The 18,738-nt window shown below is 40.1% G+C and overlaps 1 protein-coding gene across 2 annotated transcripts; it reads right to left on the bottom strand.

The window, feature by feature from the left end:
• Positions 1–1,605: 1,605 nt before the first annotated feature.
• Positions 1,606–2,574, bottom strand: LOC121465406 (olfactory receptor 10C1-like). 2 transcript variants are annotated; one of them, XM_041678646.1, is made up of 2 exons: positions 2,240–2,571; positions 1,606–1,807 (listed from the first exon to the last, which is right to left on the bottom strand). In XM_041678646.1, the coding sequence occupies exons 1-2, from the start codon at positions 2,569–2,571 to the stop codon at positions 1,606–1,608; spliced, it is 534 nt and encodes a 177-aa protein (XP_041534580.1). The 2 variants fall into 2 exon arrangements, with proteins under 2 accessions (XP_041534580.1, XP_041534581.1); XM_041678647.1 differs by having other exon boundaries at positions 1,606–2,574.
• Positions 2,575–18,738: the final 16,164 nt, after the last annotated feature.

Genomic DNA, 18,738 nt, shown 5'->3' on the forward strand with positions numbered 1-18,738 from the left:
TGGCAGGTTACCAGAGAAAGCCAGCAGGAGTTGGGTCTGGAAGAAGTCCTGAGAAGAAGCTCTGTATGATCCACTAGAGATGGGGACAGAGAGGAGGTGGAGGCCTTATCAGGTGATCTGCTATAAAGATGCAGAGAGACTGGGGGTTTGAATTTGCTGGAGAGGAGAAGCCTTGACTATCCACAGTTAGAATACTTTTTCTCCTGGCAGAAGTAGCCTGTGGTTTCCTGGAGAATGACTGCTGGTTTTGGCATCTAGGATAAAGTGATGTATGGGGGAAGAAAGGTCGGAGGTGAATACCTGTGTGTTGCAGTAAAGATGGAACAGAGATGGAGATGAGGCTGATACAAGTCATCTGTTATAGAGCTGGAGGTGTCAAAAGCAGTTGGATTTGAAATATAGAAGGGAGAGACTAAGATCTGCAATTGGTCTACCTGTTTCCATAGCCTGCAGGGCCTGCTCACCCCAGGGAATGCCTGCAGATGTTACGTACTGGGATATCAGTATGAAGAAATATTGGGTGAAGAAATATTGTAGGAGAAGGTCTACATGGTCTGTTGGGTAGGGTTTCAGAGAGCAGGGGTCTACTATAGTGGGTGTTCTGCTGCAGAGCTGGGGATGAGACTGGAGATGGGACTGGGAAGAATGGAGGGAGAGGTAAAGACATTCAGCTTCCCTGGCCTGAATGACCTGCAAGTTCCAAAATATTGACCATTTAGCATTAAAAAAGCTTTTATGGAAACACTTGAAAATAAATGTTTTCTTTAATATTTTAAAGGAAATCATTTCAAATTAACATTTCAGTATATTGTAATATTTACACTGTTTTAGTTAATTACAATTTACAAAAGAATTCAAAGACTTTTAGCATGTGACACTATAAAATAAAGACATGAACTGATAACAGACCATTATATAGTTACTTTGGAATCAAGATTTGTGTGTGATATATCTGGATAGGAAGCAGAAGTCTTGGGGGCATCAGGGACTAGAATTTGCAAAACTTCTGAGATATAGCAATTTAGATTTTCATCCTGAACTAAAACATAATAGAATGCTCTCTACTGTATTGGTCTCTTTTAGTTGTATCCCTTAGTATTTGAAATCATTTCAGAATTAGTAATTAGAACATAGCCCTGAATGCAGAGATACCTTCAAAATTACAAAGATACTCAATATAAGTTGGAACTGGAGGTTACTCTCCTGCTTGCCAGTTCCCAAATGAACTTGCAGAGGCTTAATATTACTTATAATTGTTTTGCCAATGTCTCAGGCATATTACTGACGAGTTCCCACAATTAAATTAACCAGTTTTTACTATTCTGTGTATTACCATGTGGCTGGGCCTTACTGGGAATCATCTGGCATCTTTCTCCCTCAGTGTCTCCCAGACTCTACCTTCTTTTTTCCTGTTTGGATTTCCTGCCTAGCTATATTCTGCCCTGCCATAGGCCAAAACAGCTTTATGGATAAACCAATAAAAGTAATATTCATTCACAACATAAGAATAACATCTCAGATCAATAAGTCAGACAGAAAATGTATCAATGTTTGTTTGTTTACTCTATATGCATGCTTATTAGTGATTAATTCTGTGTGGTTCTGTTACCTATTCCTGCTCAGAACTTTTCTCAGGCCCAGAGTTCTCCTCAGTGCTGCCTTGACTTCTTTGTTCCGTAAACTATAGATGATGGGATTCAGCATGGATGTCACCGCTGTATAGAAGAGGGCCAAGAATTTATCCATTCCTGGTGAGTGACTAGCCTTGGGCCTCAAGTAGGTAATAGATGCTGAGCCATAGAAGAGTGTGACTACAAGGAGGTGTGAGGAACAGGTAGAGAGAGCTTTATGGCGTCCCTCAGGTGAAGGCATCATCAGCACTGCAATCAGAATCCGGACATAGGAAGAAATGATCAGTAAAAATGGGCTGGATATGCATAGTACTGCCGCCACAAAGACGGCAGCCTCGTTTTGGGATGTATCTCCACAGGCAAGTGCCAGGAGGGGTGGAAGGTCACAGAAGAAGTGGTCTATCTCACAGGGCCCACAGAAGTCCAAAGAAAAAATAAAATTGGTCTGTCCCAACCCTACTATGCATCCCATTCCCCATGAAACCATTGCCAAATGGGCACATACCCCACGGCTCATTCGGGCTGCATAGTGGAGTGGGGAGCATATGGCCATGCAGCGGTCAAAAGCCATGGCTGCCAATAGGCAGCACTCAGTTATTCCAAAGAATGAGAAGAAAAACATCTGTGTGGCACAACCCTCCCGAGAGATCCCTCGGGACTCACTCACAAGACTCTGCAGCATCTTGGGTATGACAGAGCAAGTGTAGCCAATCTCCAGGAGAGACAAGTTGGCCAGGAAAAAGTACATGGGTGTGTGCAGGGCTGGACTGGCAAAGATGGCAAGGGCTATGAGTGCATTGCCTGTCAGTGATACCAAGAACATGAGGAGGATGAGGGTGAACAGGAGGAAGCACTCTCCAGGGACCTCAGAGAACTTGGCAAATGCAAAGTGTTTGACAGACAAGCTGTTCTCCGGCCACAGGGACCAATTGACACTCATCTCCTGGAAGAGAGAAGAGCAAGTCATCTGAAGGATTCTTGCAGATGGGGAAAATTATTCAACTTAATCCTTAAGATCCTCAGTTAAGTCAGAGACAGAATCATTAGCTTCAGCCATAAAATTAGTGTTTACAAACAAGAATTTATCCTCACAGAGTTTCATATCTAACCCTTTTCTCTGCTTACCACATCAGGTGATTTTCTAACGTGTACTAAACATTATACTGAGTGACCCAGGATTTAGGACTTGTGCCGTATACTTGTCTTTCCAGCCCTGATGAAGCTGAGGCAGAAAGCTTACCATTGGTTTGAGTTCAGCCTCACTTGTGGAGTAAGATATCAGCCAAATAAAAGAAAAGGAAAACATTACTTGTGGCTCAATTCTTTTTGCATGCTTTTCATTGACAAGTTATCAACGTCTCCCCGAAAATCTGCTCTCCCACCAACTCATATCTATGCTTTCCTATTGTCATGGATACCCTCTCCCCACCCATCTCAGAGTGTATTAGCGCCAGAGTATTCTGTGATTTCTATAGCTAATATTCATATACATGCCTTAAAATATAATTCCTTCAGCCAGGCAGTGGTGGCGCATGTCTTTAAACCCAGCACTTGGGAGGCAGAGGCAGGCAGATCTCTGTGAGTTCGAGACCAGCTTGGTCTACAAGAGCTGGTTCCAGGACAGGCTCCAAAACCACAGAGAAACCCTGTCTAGAAAAACCAAAAAAAAAAAAAAAAAGCAAGTCTCATATTTATGTGAACGTAAAATAAATCAAATAACACCTTCGAGAGCAGGCTGGCCACGAACTCACAGAGATCAGTCTGCCTCTCTTTCTAAGTGCTGAGATTAAGAGCATATTCCACCACACAGCAATTTACATATCTTAAATAGTTCCCATCTTTTAATAGAGCATGCTTTCTTAGTGAGAGTATCATGATATGCACACTAAATATTTATTTTCTTATTATTATTCATAAGATCCTATGAATCATGGCATTGAGTTTAATAAAGAAAAAAGAGTAAAAGAGATGTGGGCTTGGTATGTAGTACAGGCTGGCATCAAATTCCCAATTTCCCTGCCTCAGTCTCTTGAATGGTGGGATTCCCACAGTAAGTCATCGTGCCCCACATGACAGAAATTTCACTTTAACCTTTCACTCAATGGACCTCACATTACAATCCTATCAAACTGCTTGCATTTTGCATGTGTAGTATTTATACACTTCATTTTCTCTTTGCTCATTTTCTCACTGGGAGGCTTCTGTGTCCTTGCTTCATTGTTTGTCTGGTAAACTCTTCAGTTCCAGCATAACTGTCTTTTTTCTGTAAATCACACAACTCTTCCACATAGCAGAGGTTTTCTATGCTTTTCTCACTAAAACTGCTAAAATAGCATCTACCACTGTGGTGGTGATTACTTCTCATTTCCTTCTGAGTACAGCCTTATACAGAGACTGTGTACGGACTTCACTTTCTATCATTACATTTGCCATCTTTAACAATCCATAAATTCTCATGTAATGAGAAGTTTCAGTGTTTACCTTACTCTGCCTCCTTAGATATTCTGCCTGTTACTCCCCATTATATCCTCTGGAGTTCAACCTCATGTTCCTCAAATATTTCACATTCAGCCTACTCATTTATCTCTTGGTCTGGTATTTTTTCCTTTCAAATGAGATGACCCTTACTGTTTTGTGTGGTATATGAAATTTGTTTTTTTTTTCTGCCAAAAATCTGAACATGCCATGTTTTTTTTTTCAACAAGAGCAGAATAGGAGATAGTTTCAACCAATCGGTCCTCCCTCTATTCACTTGATAAACCAAATATCACCAGGTCATGCTATGTTATATGTGAGTAGATCACGTCATGGTTGATCCACAAACCAAATGTGAGCTTTAGGGTTCCCAAATTATTTTAAATAATAGTATTAGCAATATTAATTTAAACATATAAGGCATGTATATACATATATGTCACATATACTTATACGTCTGTATATCCATGCAAAAACACACGCATGTGCACATAGAGTAGAATAAGGGTTCACTCTGGGAAGACTGTGTATCAGTTAAAATCTTAGTATAGACAACAATGCAGATAACACTGTTTGTTTAAACTCTGTTCTTTAATTTGACCACTTATTAAAAGGGGCTGAGAAAGAAATCTATTCCCGCAAGAGACTGCTTTAGTGAAAACTAGGTTACTTCCCTAAATCACTTTTAAAGTGGTCAGGTGCTGAATGCTTACTAGCCACATAGGATATAAACATGGTATATGTCTACACACAGCCATACTATATTTACCTTTGTGTACACTGTATTTTGGGAAAACTCACACCACAATCAGTAATCTTTGTTCCTATCATTAATTGCTCTCTAAATTATATATTTTTTTATTTTGTGGATAATGGAAAAGCAAGATTAATTAAAACCTGCATACACATATAAAAATGGTGCCTGCATCTTCTTTTCTGAGAGGATATAAATGTGTATAATGCATTATTTTATCTATTAGATAGATATTTACTTGTGCATGCAGAAGTTATAAAAACTTAAGGGTAGAGAACACGTGGGCTGACTTAAAGTTCTGATGAGCACGAAGCAGGAAGTCTGGGATTACTTGGACTCTCAGGGAATTCAGCTCTTGTAAGAATAGCCAAAACACTGAGTATTCTTTTGTGATGCATTTTATACTTACTTCAAAGTACTATAAACTTCCCTGTGTACTATATTAAATTCAAATATCTATATTTCTCATGTATTTTGTATTGACAAAATCCACATGTGACTGAACAAAGGAAAATAATCCAAAAAGCCAACCTAGAAAGAGCTATGTTTTAAATTTGAAATATTTTCTTAAATACCCTGCACTTAGTAGTAGTTTCTATATTTGTATAATGAGTTCTCCATATAAAGAATGTGGTCTTGAATCTCAATTAAATTTTCAGGAAATCAGCTGGGCGGTGGTGGCTCATGCCTTTAATCCCAGCACTCGGGAGGCAGAGGCAGGCGGATCTCTGTGAGTTCGAGGCCAGCCTGGTCTATAAGAGCTAGTTCCAGGACAGGAACCAAAAGCTATGGAGAAACCCTGTCTCGAAAAATTAAAAAAAAAAATCAGGAAATCAGTTTAGGAAACGCAACCAGAATGATATATTTTTATCTCAATCTGTGGAGAGAAAATTATTTACTCAGAAGGAGTGTCAAGATTCTTGAGAAAGAAATAAGGGTCAGAGTGCTCTGGTATAAATATCCTATCTGCCTCTCACCTGTTACATTTTCTTGACCTTAGTTTTGGAATCACTAGTTCCTTGTAAACACTACATGATGTAATCTTCCCCATCTTTCTAGTTAAGCTATTTTAAGTGGTTTTATACCAATAATCAGCTCTATTTTATACATAGGCCTTCAGTGTTATAATGTGTGCCCTAAGAACTGATAAGGTCTGGAGGTTCACTTGGCAACTAGCTATATGCAAGAGATGGTGCATGAGATGAGAGGATTTGATATCTTACAGTCTTGGTTTTTGCATGATACATTACACATCTCAGAGCCCCAAGTCAAGCTCACTATACGTTGTTCTGTTTTGTGAATGATACAGGTGAAAAACATCATTTTTCCTGGTGTCAGAAGGTTAGGAAAGTTCATTGCTGGGTTCAGTTCCTTGTCTGATCTTGTAAGTTATGACACATATGCATGTAGAAACTGTCAGGAAGTGAGAGAATTTCTGTAGATTGAGCAGGAAAAGATAATTAGGATGCTTACTCCCATTTTCCCAGTTTTACCACATTCACTCACCAAGGACTATTTATGCAACTGAGTGACACTTCAGGTCAACCCAGAAGAAAGAGTGGGATCACTTGATTAGATTACAACATACCAAATAACATGAGTATCACAGTGACAAAATGAATTCTAATTTACCAGGAAACAAGTGATTAATAGCAATAGTCTGCACAAACTATAAAAGTCTTAACAGAAGCAGACAGTAAGTAATTACAATAAAAATAACAGGAAAGCCGGGCAGTGGTGGCGCATGCCTTTAATCCCAGCACTTGGGAGGCAGAGGCAGGCGAATCTCTGTGAGTTCGAGACCAGCCTGGTCTACAGAGCTAGTTCCAGGACACGCTCCAAAACCACAGAGAAACCCTGTCTCGAAAAACCAAAAAAAAAAAAAAAAACAGGAAAATGTTTTGAGTTTTAAATATCCTTTTATATACTTTAATTCACCCTCCACAGGCCTAGTCTTGATAAATTAACTGTGCCACCTACCTCCAATCACAGTACTTGAAGAGATAATTAAGTAGTTTCTGCTTCTGATAAGCTACTCCAGACTTTCTCTTCATCCTTTCCTTACTGCATACAGGGGACACAGACAATCTCCATCCTCATCTCTACATTGTTTTGAAAAGCTTTTGTTATGATAAAAATCATGCCTGATGTCAAGAAGATTGTGTCTCAGGAGAGAGGACCATGTCCTTCAAGGCAATGTCCCAGTATCACAGATGCACACACACACAAACACACACATTACTACTCCTAAATAACATCTGCACTTTCTTCTTTTCTGGAGAACAATGAGCCCTAAGCATATTATACTAAAATTCTTCTGTGTTTTGAGTCATTTTCATTTTACTCTCCCCAGGAGACTCACAATCTCTTCTCACTGGTGAGTTTCAGGAGTCACTGCATTGCCCTCCTGAGAGTCCTTATGGATGGGGCCATAGCTCTGGGCAGAGCAACCTCACTCTGTAGCAGCTCTTTCTCCTGAGAAATAGTTCTATCACAAAACATCTGAATCACCTCATCTACAAGGAGGGTGTCCCAATAGCCTAACTATCTTTCCACTGCATCAGCTTTGCCACAGGCAAAAGTTGGGAGCATGGAGGTTGAGATGGGGTGAGGGGAAGGGGAGAGGGGGAGAAAGAAGGGAGAAGGGGAGGATTGGGGAGAGCTTGGGAGAGTGGGATGATTGAGATGGAGGAAGGGCAGATATGGGAGCAGGGAAGAAGATATCTTAATTAAGGGAGCCATTTTAGGGTTGGCAAGATACTTGGCTGTAGAAGGGTTTCCAGTCCCAGATGTCCAAGGGGATATCCCCTGCTAAGTCCTTGGGCAGCAGAGGAGGGAGTGCCTGAACTGGCCTTGTCCCATAGCCAAACTGATTAATATCTTGAATATCACCATAGAACCTTCGTCCGGCAATGGATGGAGATAGAGACAGAGATCCACATAGGAGCACTGGACTGAGCTCCCAAGGTCCAGTTGAAGAGTAGAAAGAGGGAGAAGATGAGCAAGAAAGTCAGGACCGTGAGGGGTTCATCCACCCACTGAGATGGTGGGACTGATCTAAGGGAGCTCACCAAGGCCAGCTGGACTGGGACTGAAGGAACATGTGATCAAACCAGATTCTCTGAATGTGGCTGACAATGGGGGCTGACTGAGAAGCCATTGATAAAGGCACTGGGATTTGATTCTACTGCATGTACTGGTTTTTTGGGATCCTAGTCTGTTTGGATGCACACCTTCCTAGGCCTGGATGGAGCAGGGAGGGCCTTGGACTTCCCACAGGGCAGGGTACCCCGCCCTCTCTTAGAACTGGAGGGGAGAGGGAGGGTGAATGGGAGAGTGGGAGGGAAATGGGAGGAGGGGAAGAGGTGGAAATTTTGAATGGTATTATTTATAAAGCAAAAAATAAAAATAAAAAAGAAAGTGCAATGACCAAATTATTCATCCATTGTTTTCCAGTTGCATCAAATCCACCAATTCTTTATTTCTCTTTTAATTAAAGTGGATTTTTCTCTCATAAAATATGTACTGATTACAGTTTGTCCTCCCTCTACTACCTCCACTCCCTCTCCACCCTCCCTCCCCACAGGATACACTCCCTTCTGTCTCTCATTAGAAAAGAATAGGTTTCTAAGTGATAACAACCAAACATGATGAAATTAAATACAAGATAAGACAAAAACCATCACATCAAAGCTGTACAGTGAAAAATCAATAGAAGGAAGAGCTCAAGAGAAGGCACAAGAACCAGAGACCCACTCATTTGCACACTCAGGAATCCATGAAAACACTAAACTGAAAAGCTATAAGATATGCACAGAGGACCTGGTGCAGACCCGAGCAGGCCCTGTGCCTGCTGCCTCAGTCTGCGTTCCTATAAGCTTTGCTCAGTTGGTTCAGAGTTTTGCTCTCTTGGTGTCCTGCGTCTCCTCTGACTTTCCCTCTTTATGCCTCCTCTTCTGCTGGGTTCTCTTATCTCTGAGGAGAGGGTTTTGACGAAGATTTTCCATTTGGAGCTCTGTGTTCCAAGGTTTTTCTCTCTGTGAAACGTCTGTCTGTGTCTGAATTTGTTTCCATCTGCTGCAGTGGGGAAGCTTCTATGTTGATGACTGAATAAGGAAGGCTCTGATCTATGGGTGTAGCAGAATATCTTCGAGGGTCATTTTGTTCTTACTTTTATTTTTGTTTTTGAGCATTAGCATTTTTTATCCTAATCTCTGGTTCCTGGACACTCAAGCAATGCCACATATTCAAACCATACATTGGATAATTACTCCCACAATGCACTGCATTGTGCCACTCTTGAGCCTTAGTATATCGTATAGGCAAGGTAACATGGTTCATCAAAGTTTTGTGGCTGGGCTGGTATATACATTTCTCATTTGGTAGACTGTAGAATACTTCCTGTACCAAAGATGCTAGATCATGGGTGTCAAGGTTCTATATAGGCACCAGCTAGATGTCTCCAGCCCAATGAGTTGTGTGGGAATTGTGCTCTACATACATGATGTGATTTTTTTTAGCTTGAGATTTTGTGGGATTCCTAAAAGCTGGAGAGGGGGTGTCTCTGACACTTTTGCCTTCTCTTGGAACTCTTTTTCCTCTGCTGGGTTCTCCTAACCAGCCTTAATATGAGGGTTTGGACCTAGACATAAAGCATCTTTTTATATACTGTTCAACTGATATTACTGGGAGGCCTGCTCTTTTCTTAAGAGAAGCTCAGGAGCCATGGATCTCGGGGAGAAGAGGGGGAATATTGGGAAGAGTGGACGCTGTGGTCAGAAAGCATTGTATGAGAGAAGAATGAATAAAAAGAAAATCAGATGTATCCCCAGTTACCTACTTGTTATTGCTATGTCCCTCATATTTGCCCATTCACTTACAAATTCATTGATGGATTATTTAACTGATAAGGTAAGAGCCATCATATCCTATTACCTCTCAATGATGCTGCAAGGTTGGAACTAAGCCTTCAGCACAGGAGCCTTTGGGACATTTTAAAAGAGAAACCATAATAGGAACAGGTAAGCATGAAGGGCTAACTTTATGCCATAACCAGCTCTCATAATGAAGTGGTTAAGAAGGTATCCCCAATAGATAGATTCCTCATTTTTGAGAGACTATAGAAAACCAGTAGGAGAAGTATGCTCGCGAGTCTGCAATTGTACTCTTAAGGATGTGGAATGTTAGTATAATGACTGTACTTTACTCTCTAAACTTTTTAAATTTTAGTTTTGAGATTACAACATAATTACAACAATTTTCCTTCTTTTTCCTCCTTCCAAGCCATCCCATACACCCCTTCCTGCTCTCCTTCAAATTCATGGTCTTTTCTTTCACTAATTGTTATTGGATGCACATATGCATATACATTTCTAAATATAATCTGTTGGGTACATATAATGCTATCTGTGTGTGTTCTGTTTTGTTTTGTTTTGTTTTGCTGACTGGCACTGGACAACAAATTGGTATGCTCTTCCCCGGGGAAATGATTTCTACAGCTCCTAGGTTTTCTAGTTGCCTATAGTTCTTTGTGTAGCCTTGAGACCTCATGGGCTTTGCCTTTTTTGGTTTGGCATGTCCATTGGTATATGCCCTGTATTCTTGCTCACATTACTTCAGTTTTGTTTTAATGTAATCAGTAATTGAGGGACTGTGATTTTAAACTTAAATATCAGAAAAAGAATACTTTCTATTCTTTAGTGTCTGAATTTTTCAGATCTTCATTTTCAAAACATGCCTTCACCATGAATGGCACAGTGGATTAGTGAAGAAATTCTATGCCACCACCCAGTTGTCAGGAGAGTCTTCTAGCACTGTTACTGTGCAGTCAATGTCTCTCTAGATGGAGTTGACTCAGAAAGCACTTGCTGGACTGCAGTTGCTAAACATGAACTCTAAATTTCTGCTGAAGATTGGAAAGCTTGGATGTAAATATATAAAAAGAAAGAGTAGAGGAATAAGGATAGGTGTTATTCTTTTTCAAAAAATGCTGCAAGATCCCCAGCGGCAGTAGGCAGCAGAAATGCTGTAGGTCCCAAATGGTGGTGGCAGGCCATGTGGCAGCAGACAGCAGGCCCTGGAAGCAGCCAGTCCCAGGCAGAGGCGGCTGCTGGTCTCAGAGCAGTGGTGGCGGGCCATGTGGCAGCAGACAGTGGGCCCCAGGCAGAGGCGGCTGCTGGTCTCAGAGCAGTGGTGGCGGGCCATGTGGCAGCAGGCAGTGGGCCCAGGCAGAGATGGCTGCTGGTCCCTGAGCAATGGCTGGTCCCAGGCAGGGAGACACATGGCGGGCAGGCAGAAGACAGAAACATGGATAGACACAACATGCAGGGTGAGGTTGAATGTTTATTCAGAGGGTTATGGAGGAGGAAGGGTGAAGGGGGGAACACACACACACACACAGAGAGAGAGAGAGAGAGAGAGAGAGAGAGAGAGAGAGAGAAGAAGAAGAGAAAGAGACAGAGAAGGGGGGAAGCAGAGAAGTGGGGAGGGAGGCAGAAGCGAAGCTGCCTCTCCGAGAGGAAGATGGAAAAGAGAACGAGCTCAGGCTGGAAGGAAGCTGAAGATCAGCCTGCCTCAGCGGATGGGGAGTGGAATGGGTGTGGCTTGTCTCTTAAAGGGACCAAAACCATAACAATAGGAGTTACATAACAAGAGATATCAACTGTACCAATGTCTACCAACAGTGTAAAAGGAGCTGATATTGACTCAGGTTCACGGAGGCTGCTCTTGTTTTGGTAAATCTGGTCAAATGGATGCTTGACATTATATGCAGTCTTATCTTGGAAGAGTGCAACATGCAGTTTGACTTTTGAATGTTTATGACACAACAGAACTCTAGTGAAGTCCGAGTATCTGTAACTGATAGATGCTTTCATTCTCAGTGATCCATGATCAGAAACTACAGTATAACCTATGGCATAAGAAATATAATTAACCTTTGTACCTAATTCTGGCAGAGAGCTCATAAAACTTTTGGAATATACCTAGCAATAGGAGTGTATTTTGTAATTCACAAGGAAACCCCTTTGCTCACATCAGAAATTATGGCAATGGGATGAGCTCAGGTGAGTTCTTCTACATAGCTTCAGTGTGAGAATGCTCGATAGAAGGAAGCTCATGATAAATGTTTGCAATTTTCATTGGAATTGGAAAGTAGACTGGGTTTGTCTGCCAAAATTCTAAACAATTAATTTCATTAATTTCTTGTTTTGTACACATGTCAGAATTCTGGGAGGATGATGTGCTCAAAGAGGCACAAAATACACAATACCCACTCTCCAAAGCCTGACCTTTCTTGTATCTTTCATTTGATTATTCTTTCATAATTAACCAGTAAATATTACAATAATAATGATATACTGAACTTTGATATAATTTTAAACTTTTCACTAAAGCTCAACAAAGACATACAAAGGAAAGACACAGTACAGATGAAAAATATCTGCAATCTCCATCTCTGCCGATGGTACATTCAAATATGCAAACAACTTTGTCAACTCCCCTTGTTCCCTTTCTGCCATTTCGCTCTTTCTCCCTTTATCTCACATGTGTCCCACTACACTTTTCCACTTCCTCAAAAATCTTCTTCCCACTCCTGTAGTCCTCTTTCTTGTTTCATGACCTATACCATCACCCATACACATGTTTACACCTGCAAAACATTAAAAGCTAGAACTCACATATGAGGGCAAAAATAAAATATTTATTTTTCTAAGTCTCAGTTATCTTGCTTAATATAATAATCTCTATATTCATCCATTTATAAAAATTTAAATTTTGCTTTTCTTTGTAGTTGAATAAAATTTTATAAGATATATGTATTACATTTTCCTTATCCATTATCTGTTGCTGGATACTTAGACTGATCCCATTTTTACCCTATTTCCACCCTATTTTAAATATGAATGTACAATTATCATGGTGGTAGGATTCAAGTCCTTTGAGTATATGCCTAGGATTAGTATATTTTTAAATTAAAATTTATGCCTTAGAGGACTCTTAAATCATCTATTTCCATTCTAAGTTACCTGGCACTATCCTTTTCCAATTTGTATTTTAAGCATATTGAACATTATGTAAGGAACCACTAAGGTAAGCTGTCTTCAGACTTAGCAACATTATTAAACATGGTCCCATCCATAGATAAAGAGCTACATGCAATTAATGGATGCTGGAAAAGGAATAATCAGCCTTTTCTAGGGATGAGACCACTAACAGATTTCCCAATCACAAGCAGTCAGCCACAAACACATACATATGAGCAAAACTGTATTCTTCTTTATATGTTCATTTCAGATGTTGATATAAATGAACACAATTATGTATTACATATATGCACATATATATTATATGCACACATATATGTAATTTAAATAAAGAGATGATACATTTGAGACAGTTGGGGATAACATGGAAGGAATTGGAGGGGTAAAGGAAGGGTGAAAATAATGTAAGTCCAATACTCATGTATAAAATTCTCAAAAACAATTTAAAAAATAAAACAATAGGATCCGATCTGGGCACAAGGAGAGCCATCATTGGGGTGAGTGAGTTTCTGACTCGTGGCAGCAGCCCGGAACAGGGAACTCAGACGTTCCTCATCCCTCCTACACTTCCTGGTCATCCTGTAGGGGCTATACTGCCCTATACCTCCTATCTCTTCCTATCCCACCCAGCTTGCATCCAGAACCCTCTCCCCCCAGTCTGCCTCCCTCCCCTCTTTGACCACATAACATCTCCCAGCTCAGCCTGTTTGGGCGCTGGGAACGAATCCAAATCGGGAGGGAAACTGGAAGGACGGTAGTTCCTTTGTCTCAATAGCCTGCCTGCAGCAAGCAAGGTAGGCCCTTTGTTTACGAGCTACCCAAGCAGCACAGAGATCTGATCTAGGCACCAGGAGAGCCATCACTGAGGAGTGACATCACAGGGAAGGTACATCAGTGGGCAAGGAGACCTGATCCTGTAAAGAAGATCCATAGGGGAGCAATCAGAGGAAGAGATGGGCAGGCATCAATGCAAGAATTCACCCAACAATCTGAAAAACAACATGAAACCACCAGAACCCAGCAACCTCACAACAGGAGGACATGAACACCTTAATCAAGAAGAAGTAGAAAAAATTGACTTTATGAAAGTGATAGAGGCCCTTAAATAACATGCAAAAAATGCCCTTTTATAAATGGATGAGAAGTATAACAGAAAGTTTGAAGAACTGAGTAAATCAGTGAATGATACCCTAGGAAACCAAGGAAAAACAATCAAGCAGATAATGGAAACAGTTCAAGACTTAAAAACCGAAATGGAGGGAAGGAAGAAAACACAAACAGAGGGCTGGCTGGACATGGAGAATCAAGGTAAATGAATAGAGACTACAGAAACGAGCATAACTGATGGAGGAAGGTCATTGGCTAATAAAGGAACTGCCTTGGCCCATTTTATTGGTTAGAAGATAGGTGGGAGGAGTAAAAAGAACAGAACGCTGGGAGGAAGAGGAAGTGAGCTCAGACTCGACAGCTCTGCTCGCTGGAGCAGAGACACCATGCCCCACTCCCGGGCAGACACACGCCATGAAGCTCCGACCCAGGATGGACTAGGCTAGAATCTTCCCAGTAAGACCGGTTCTCACAGATTATTAGAGATGGGTTGATCGGGATATCAGAATTAGCCAGTAAGGGCTAGAGCTAAAGGGCCAAGCAGTGTTTAAATGAATACAGTTTGTGTGTTGTTATTTCGGGGCATAAGCTAGCCGAGCAGGTGGCCAGGGTGCTGGGAACGCAGCCCCGCCGCCCATATTACTACATATAACCAACTGAATATAAGAGATAGAAGAAAGAGTCTCAGATTCTGAAGATACCGTAGAGAAAATAAACGCACTGATCAAAGAAAACAGCAAGTCCAACAAACTCTCATCACAAAACATTCAGGAAATATGGGACACAATAAAAAGACCAAACCTAAGAATAATAGGAATAGAAGAAGAAGAAGAAGTGCAGCTCAAAGGTCCAGAAAATATATTTAATAAAATTATAGAAGAAAACTTTCCCATCCTAAAGAAAGATATACCTATGAAGGTTCAGGAAGCATACAGAACACCGAATAGACTGGATCAAAAAAAAAAATCCCCTCGCCATATAATAATCAAAACACAAAGCAAACAGAATAAAGAAAGAATATTAAGAGCTGCAAAGGAAAAAGGCCATGTTACTTATAAAGGTAATCCTATCAGACTTACACCTGACTTCTCTATGTAAACCATGAAAGCCAGAAGGTCCTGGATAGAGGTATTCTAGAAACTAAGAGACCATGGATGCAAGCCCAGACTACCATACCCAGCCAAGCTTTTGTTCACTATAAATGGAGAAAACAAAATTTTCCAGGATAAAAACAAATTACAATACGTAGCCACAAATCCAGCTTTACAGAAAGTAATAGAAGGAAAATCACAAACCAAGGAGTCCAACAATGACCACAATAACTCAGACATCTAGAGACCCTTCACCAGCACAACCCGAAGAAGGGAAACACACAAACTCTACTACTAAAAAAGTGACCAGAGTTAACAACCACTGGTCATTAATATCACTTAATGTCAATGGACTCAACTCACCTATAAAAAAGGCACAGGCTAAGAGATTGGATACGAAAACAGGATCCAACATTCTGCTGTTTACAAGAAACACACCTCAACCACAAAGACAGGCACCTACTCAGAGTAAAGGGCTGGGAAAAGGCCTATCAAGCAAATGGACCCAAGAAACAAGCAGGTGTGGCCATACTAATTTCTAACAAAGTTGACTTCAAACTTAAATCAATCAGAAGAGATGGAGAGGGACATTTTATACTCATATCAGGAACAATTCATCAGGATGAAGTCTCAATCCTAAATATCTATGCCCCTAATATAAAAGCACCCACTTACATAAAAGAAACATTGCTAAAACTCAAGTCAGTCATCAAACCTCACACACTAATAGTAGGAAACTTCAACACTCCTCTCTCACCAATGGACAGGTCAATCAGACAGAAACCTAACAGAGAAATAAGAGAATTAATGGAGGTAATGAATTAAATGGACTTAACAGACATCTATAGAAAATTCCACCCAAATAGGAAAGATTATACCTTCTTCTCTGCAGCTCATGGAACCTTCTCGAAAACTGACCACATACTCGGTAACAAAGCAAACTTCCAGAGATACAAAGAAATATTATTAACCACCTGCATCTTATCGGATCACTATGGATTAAAGTTAGAATTCAACAACAATGCTACCCCCAGAAAGCCTACAAACACATGGAAACTGAACAGTCAACTGCTGAACCACACCTGGATCAAGGAAGAAATAAAGAAAGAAATTAAAGTCTTCCTTGAATTCAATGAAAATAAAGAAACAACATACTCGGACTTATGGGACACTATGAAAGCAGTCCTAAGAGGAAAGTTAATAGCACTAAGTGCCCACTTAAATAAAACAGAGAAAGCACACTTTGGAGACTTAACAGCCCACCTGAAAGCTCTAGAAAAAAAGAAGCAGACTCACCTAGGAGGAGCAGAAGACTAGAAATAATCAAACTGAGGGCTGAAATCAACAAAATAGAATCACAGAAAACAATCCAAAGAATCAATGAAACAAAAAGCTGGTTCCTGGAGAAAATCAACAAGATTGATAAACCCCTATCCAAACTAATCAAACGGCAGAAAGAGAATATGCAAATTAATAAGATCAGAAATGAAAAGGGGGACATAACCACAGACACAGAGGAAATTCAGCTGATCTGGGGGAGAGAGATGTGTTGGGTGGACTGGTAGGAGAGGAGGGAGTGGAAACCATCATCAAGTTGTATTTTATGAGAGAAGAATAAAGAAAAAGATAAAAAGAAAATCAAGGTCATTGAATTCAAGAGCTGTACATAATATATCCCCAAAATAACTAAAATAATTCAAAAGTGCAAAGACATAAGAATAAAGATAAATGTACTAGAAGGGAAGTCTCATTCATCTCAGCAGAAATAGGAGGGAAAGGTAGAGTACACATTAAAATGAGTGTTAGATTAACTTAATTATGAAAGAATTTATAGAGACCAAATTTAAAATTACTCTTTAAAACTAATGGTTCGCATATGTTTCAAAACTATGACTATAGGACTGGAGAGATGGCTCAGTGGTTAAGAGCATTGCCTGCTCTTCCAAAGGTCCTGAGTTCAATTCCCAGCAACCACTTGGTGACTCATAAGCACAAGCATCTGCAGGCCAGAAGAGGTCTGGTGCCCTCTTCTGGCCTGCAGACATGCACACAGACAGACTATTGTATACACAATAAATAAATAAATAAATAAATATTTAAAAAAAAACTATGACTATAGCCATGTTAAATAAACAGTATTCAGTAATGTGCATATGTTACATTTTTGAAAATACTTATTTTACAATCATGATTCAAAACTCTTATTTCATATTTCTTCTACAACTTTTTCACATGAAATAAGAGTCTAGTCTATAATATCTGTGATATTAGAGGTGCTTTTCTAAATACAGTCAGATCAAAAGTATGCAGCATCCACATGCACCATACCCTAGCATCAGGTATTTTCTGTGAAGTCTATAATGCTGACTTATAATCTGTCGATTTGCAACTATATTTTAGGCACTGTTAATTCTTGATGTCTAGGTTAATTCATAGTTCTTAGAAAACTAACAGAACAAGTTCCTTCAAGTATGTTAAAATATACAAATGAGAGCTTCTGTTCCATAGCATTCGAGAACAGGTGCTAAAGGATTTTAAGAGTTGAAAAGGCTTGCTACAGTGATTATGACAAGTGCTCACTAGGAAGTTGTTGAAGAGACCGGATAGATGACTCAGCAGTTAAGAATATTGACTGTTCTTCTACAGGAGCTGGGTTCTATTTCCAGCATTAACACGGAGGCTCAAAATCATCATTAATTCCAGTTCCAGGAATCCTTTGCCCTCTTTCGGTCTCTGTGGGCACCAAACACTCATCTGGTGCACAGATATCTATACAGGGGAAACATGCCTTTATACAAAATATTTTTTTTTTATTTTGTGTTGAAAAACAGAAGTTTTGGAATGATTATTTTACTACATGGAAGTTTTTTTGCTTTCTGTTTTTAGTGTAGGTATCTTACCTAGGATAGCAGATAGTCAAAGAACATGATTCATATCTTAGTCTGGGTGGCCCCTTATAAACCCTCACAAAGTGGGTGAGCCTTCAGTAAAATGAGGGCTGTGCATCTGCTTCTAACTATAACAAATTAGTCTGCTCTTAAGATGCTGATTTGTAGAGTAATTCAGATTTGGCCAGTGGAATGTAATGTTAACAACATGTTTGAATTTTCATTTTTTCAGGGATGACTTTTTATGAAACACTAATAAATAAAATATGTATTTTTCAAGCATTGTTTTACTCCGTTCCTCGATTTTATTGTATTGCCATTTACTTTAGCTGCAAAGAAAGGCAAGAAATAAATCCAGGAAACATAAAATTGCTGGGATTTTAATGCCTCTTTGTCTGAAGTAAGATACCCGCTGAAGAACATTTCTGGAGTTGGAAACTATATTCACAATACCAGTGGGACTAACAGAAAGTAATGCATCCCTGATAATTGACCAAATTTTTATACTAGAAAAAAAGCATTGAGCTCATTGATAAAGAAGTATCTCTACATACTCTAACAAATAACTGATGCTCTCTTAGTGAAGCATCTAACAGAGAGAGCAGGACCTCTCCCTGATGGTTAACTGGCTTTTGGTAACCTGTTACTTGTGCTGTATTACCTGCCCTCCTCTCCATGTAAGGGGAGAAGCTGAGTCCTGCCTCAACTTGATGTGCCAAGCTTTGTGTAAGTCCTTGGGAGGCCTGA

This window comes from Microtus oregoni, unplaced genomic scaffold, assembly GCF_018167655.1.
Source record: "Microtus oregoni isolate MIOR12 unplaced genomic scaffold, Mior012 000030F_ref0000283, whole genome shotgun sequence".
Taxonomy (NCBI): domain Eukaryota; kingdom Metazoa; phylum Chordata; class Mammalia; order Rodentia; family Cricetidae; genus Microtus; species Microtus oregoni.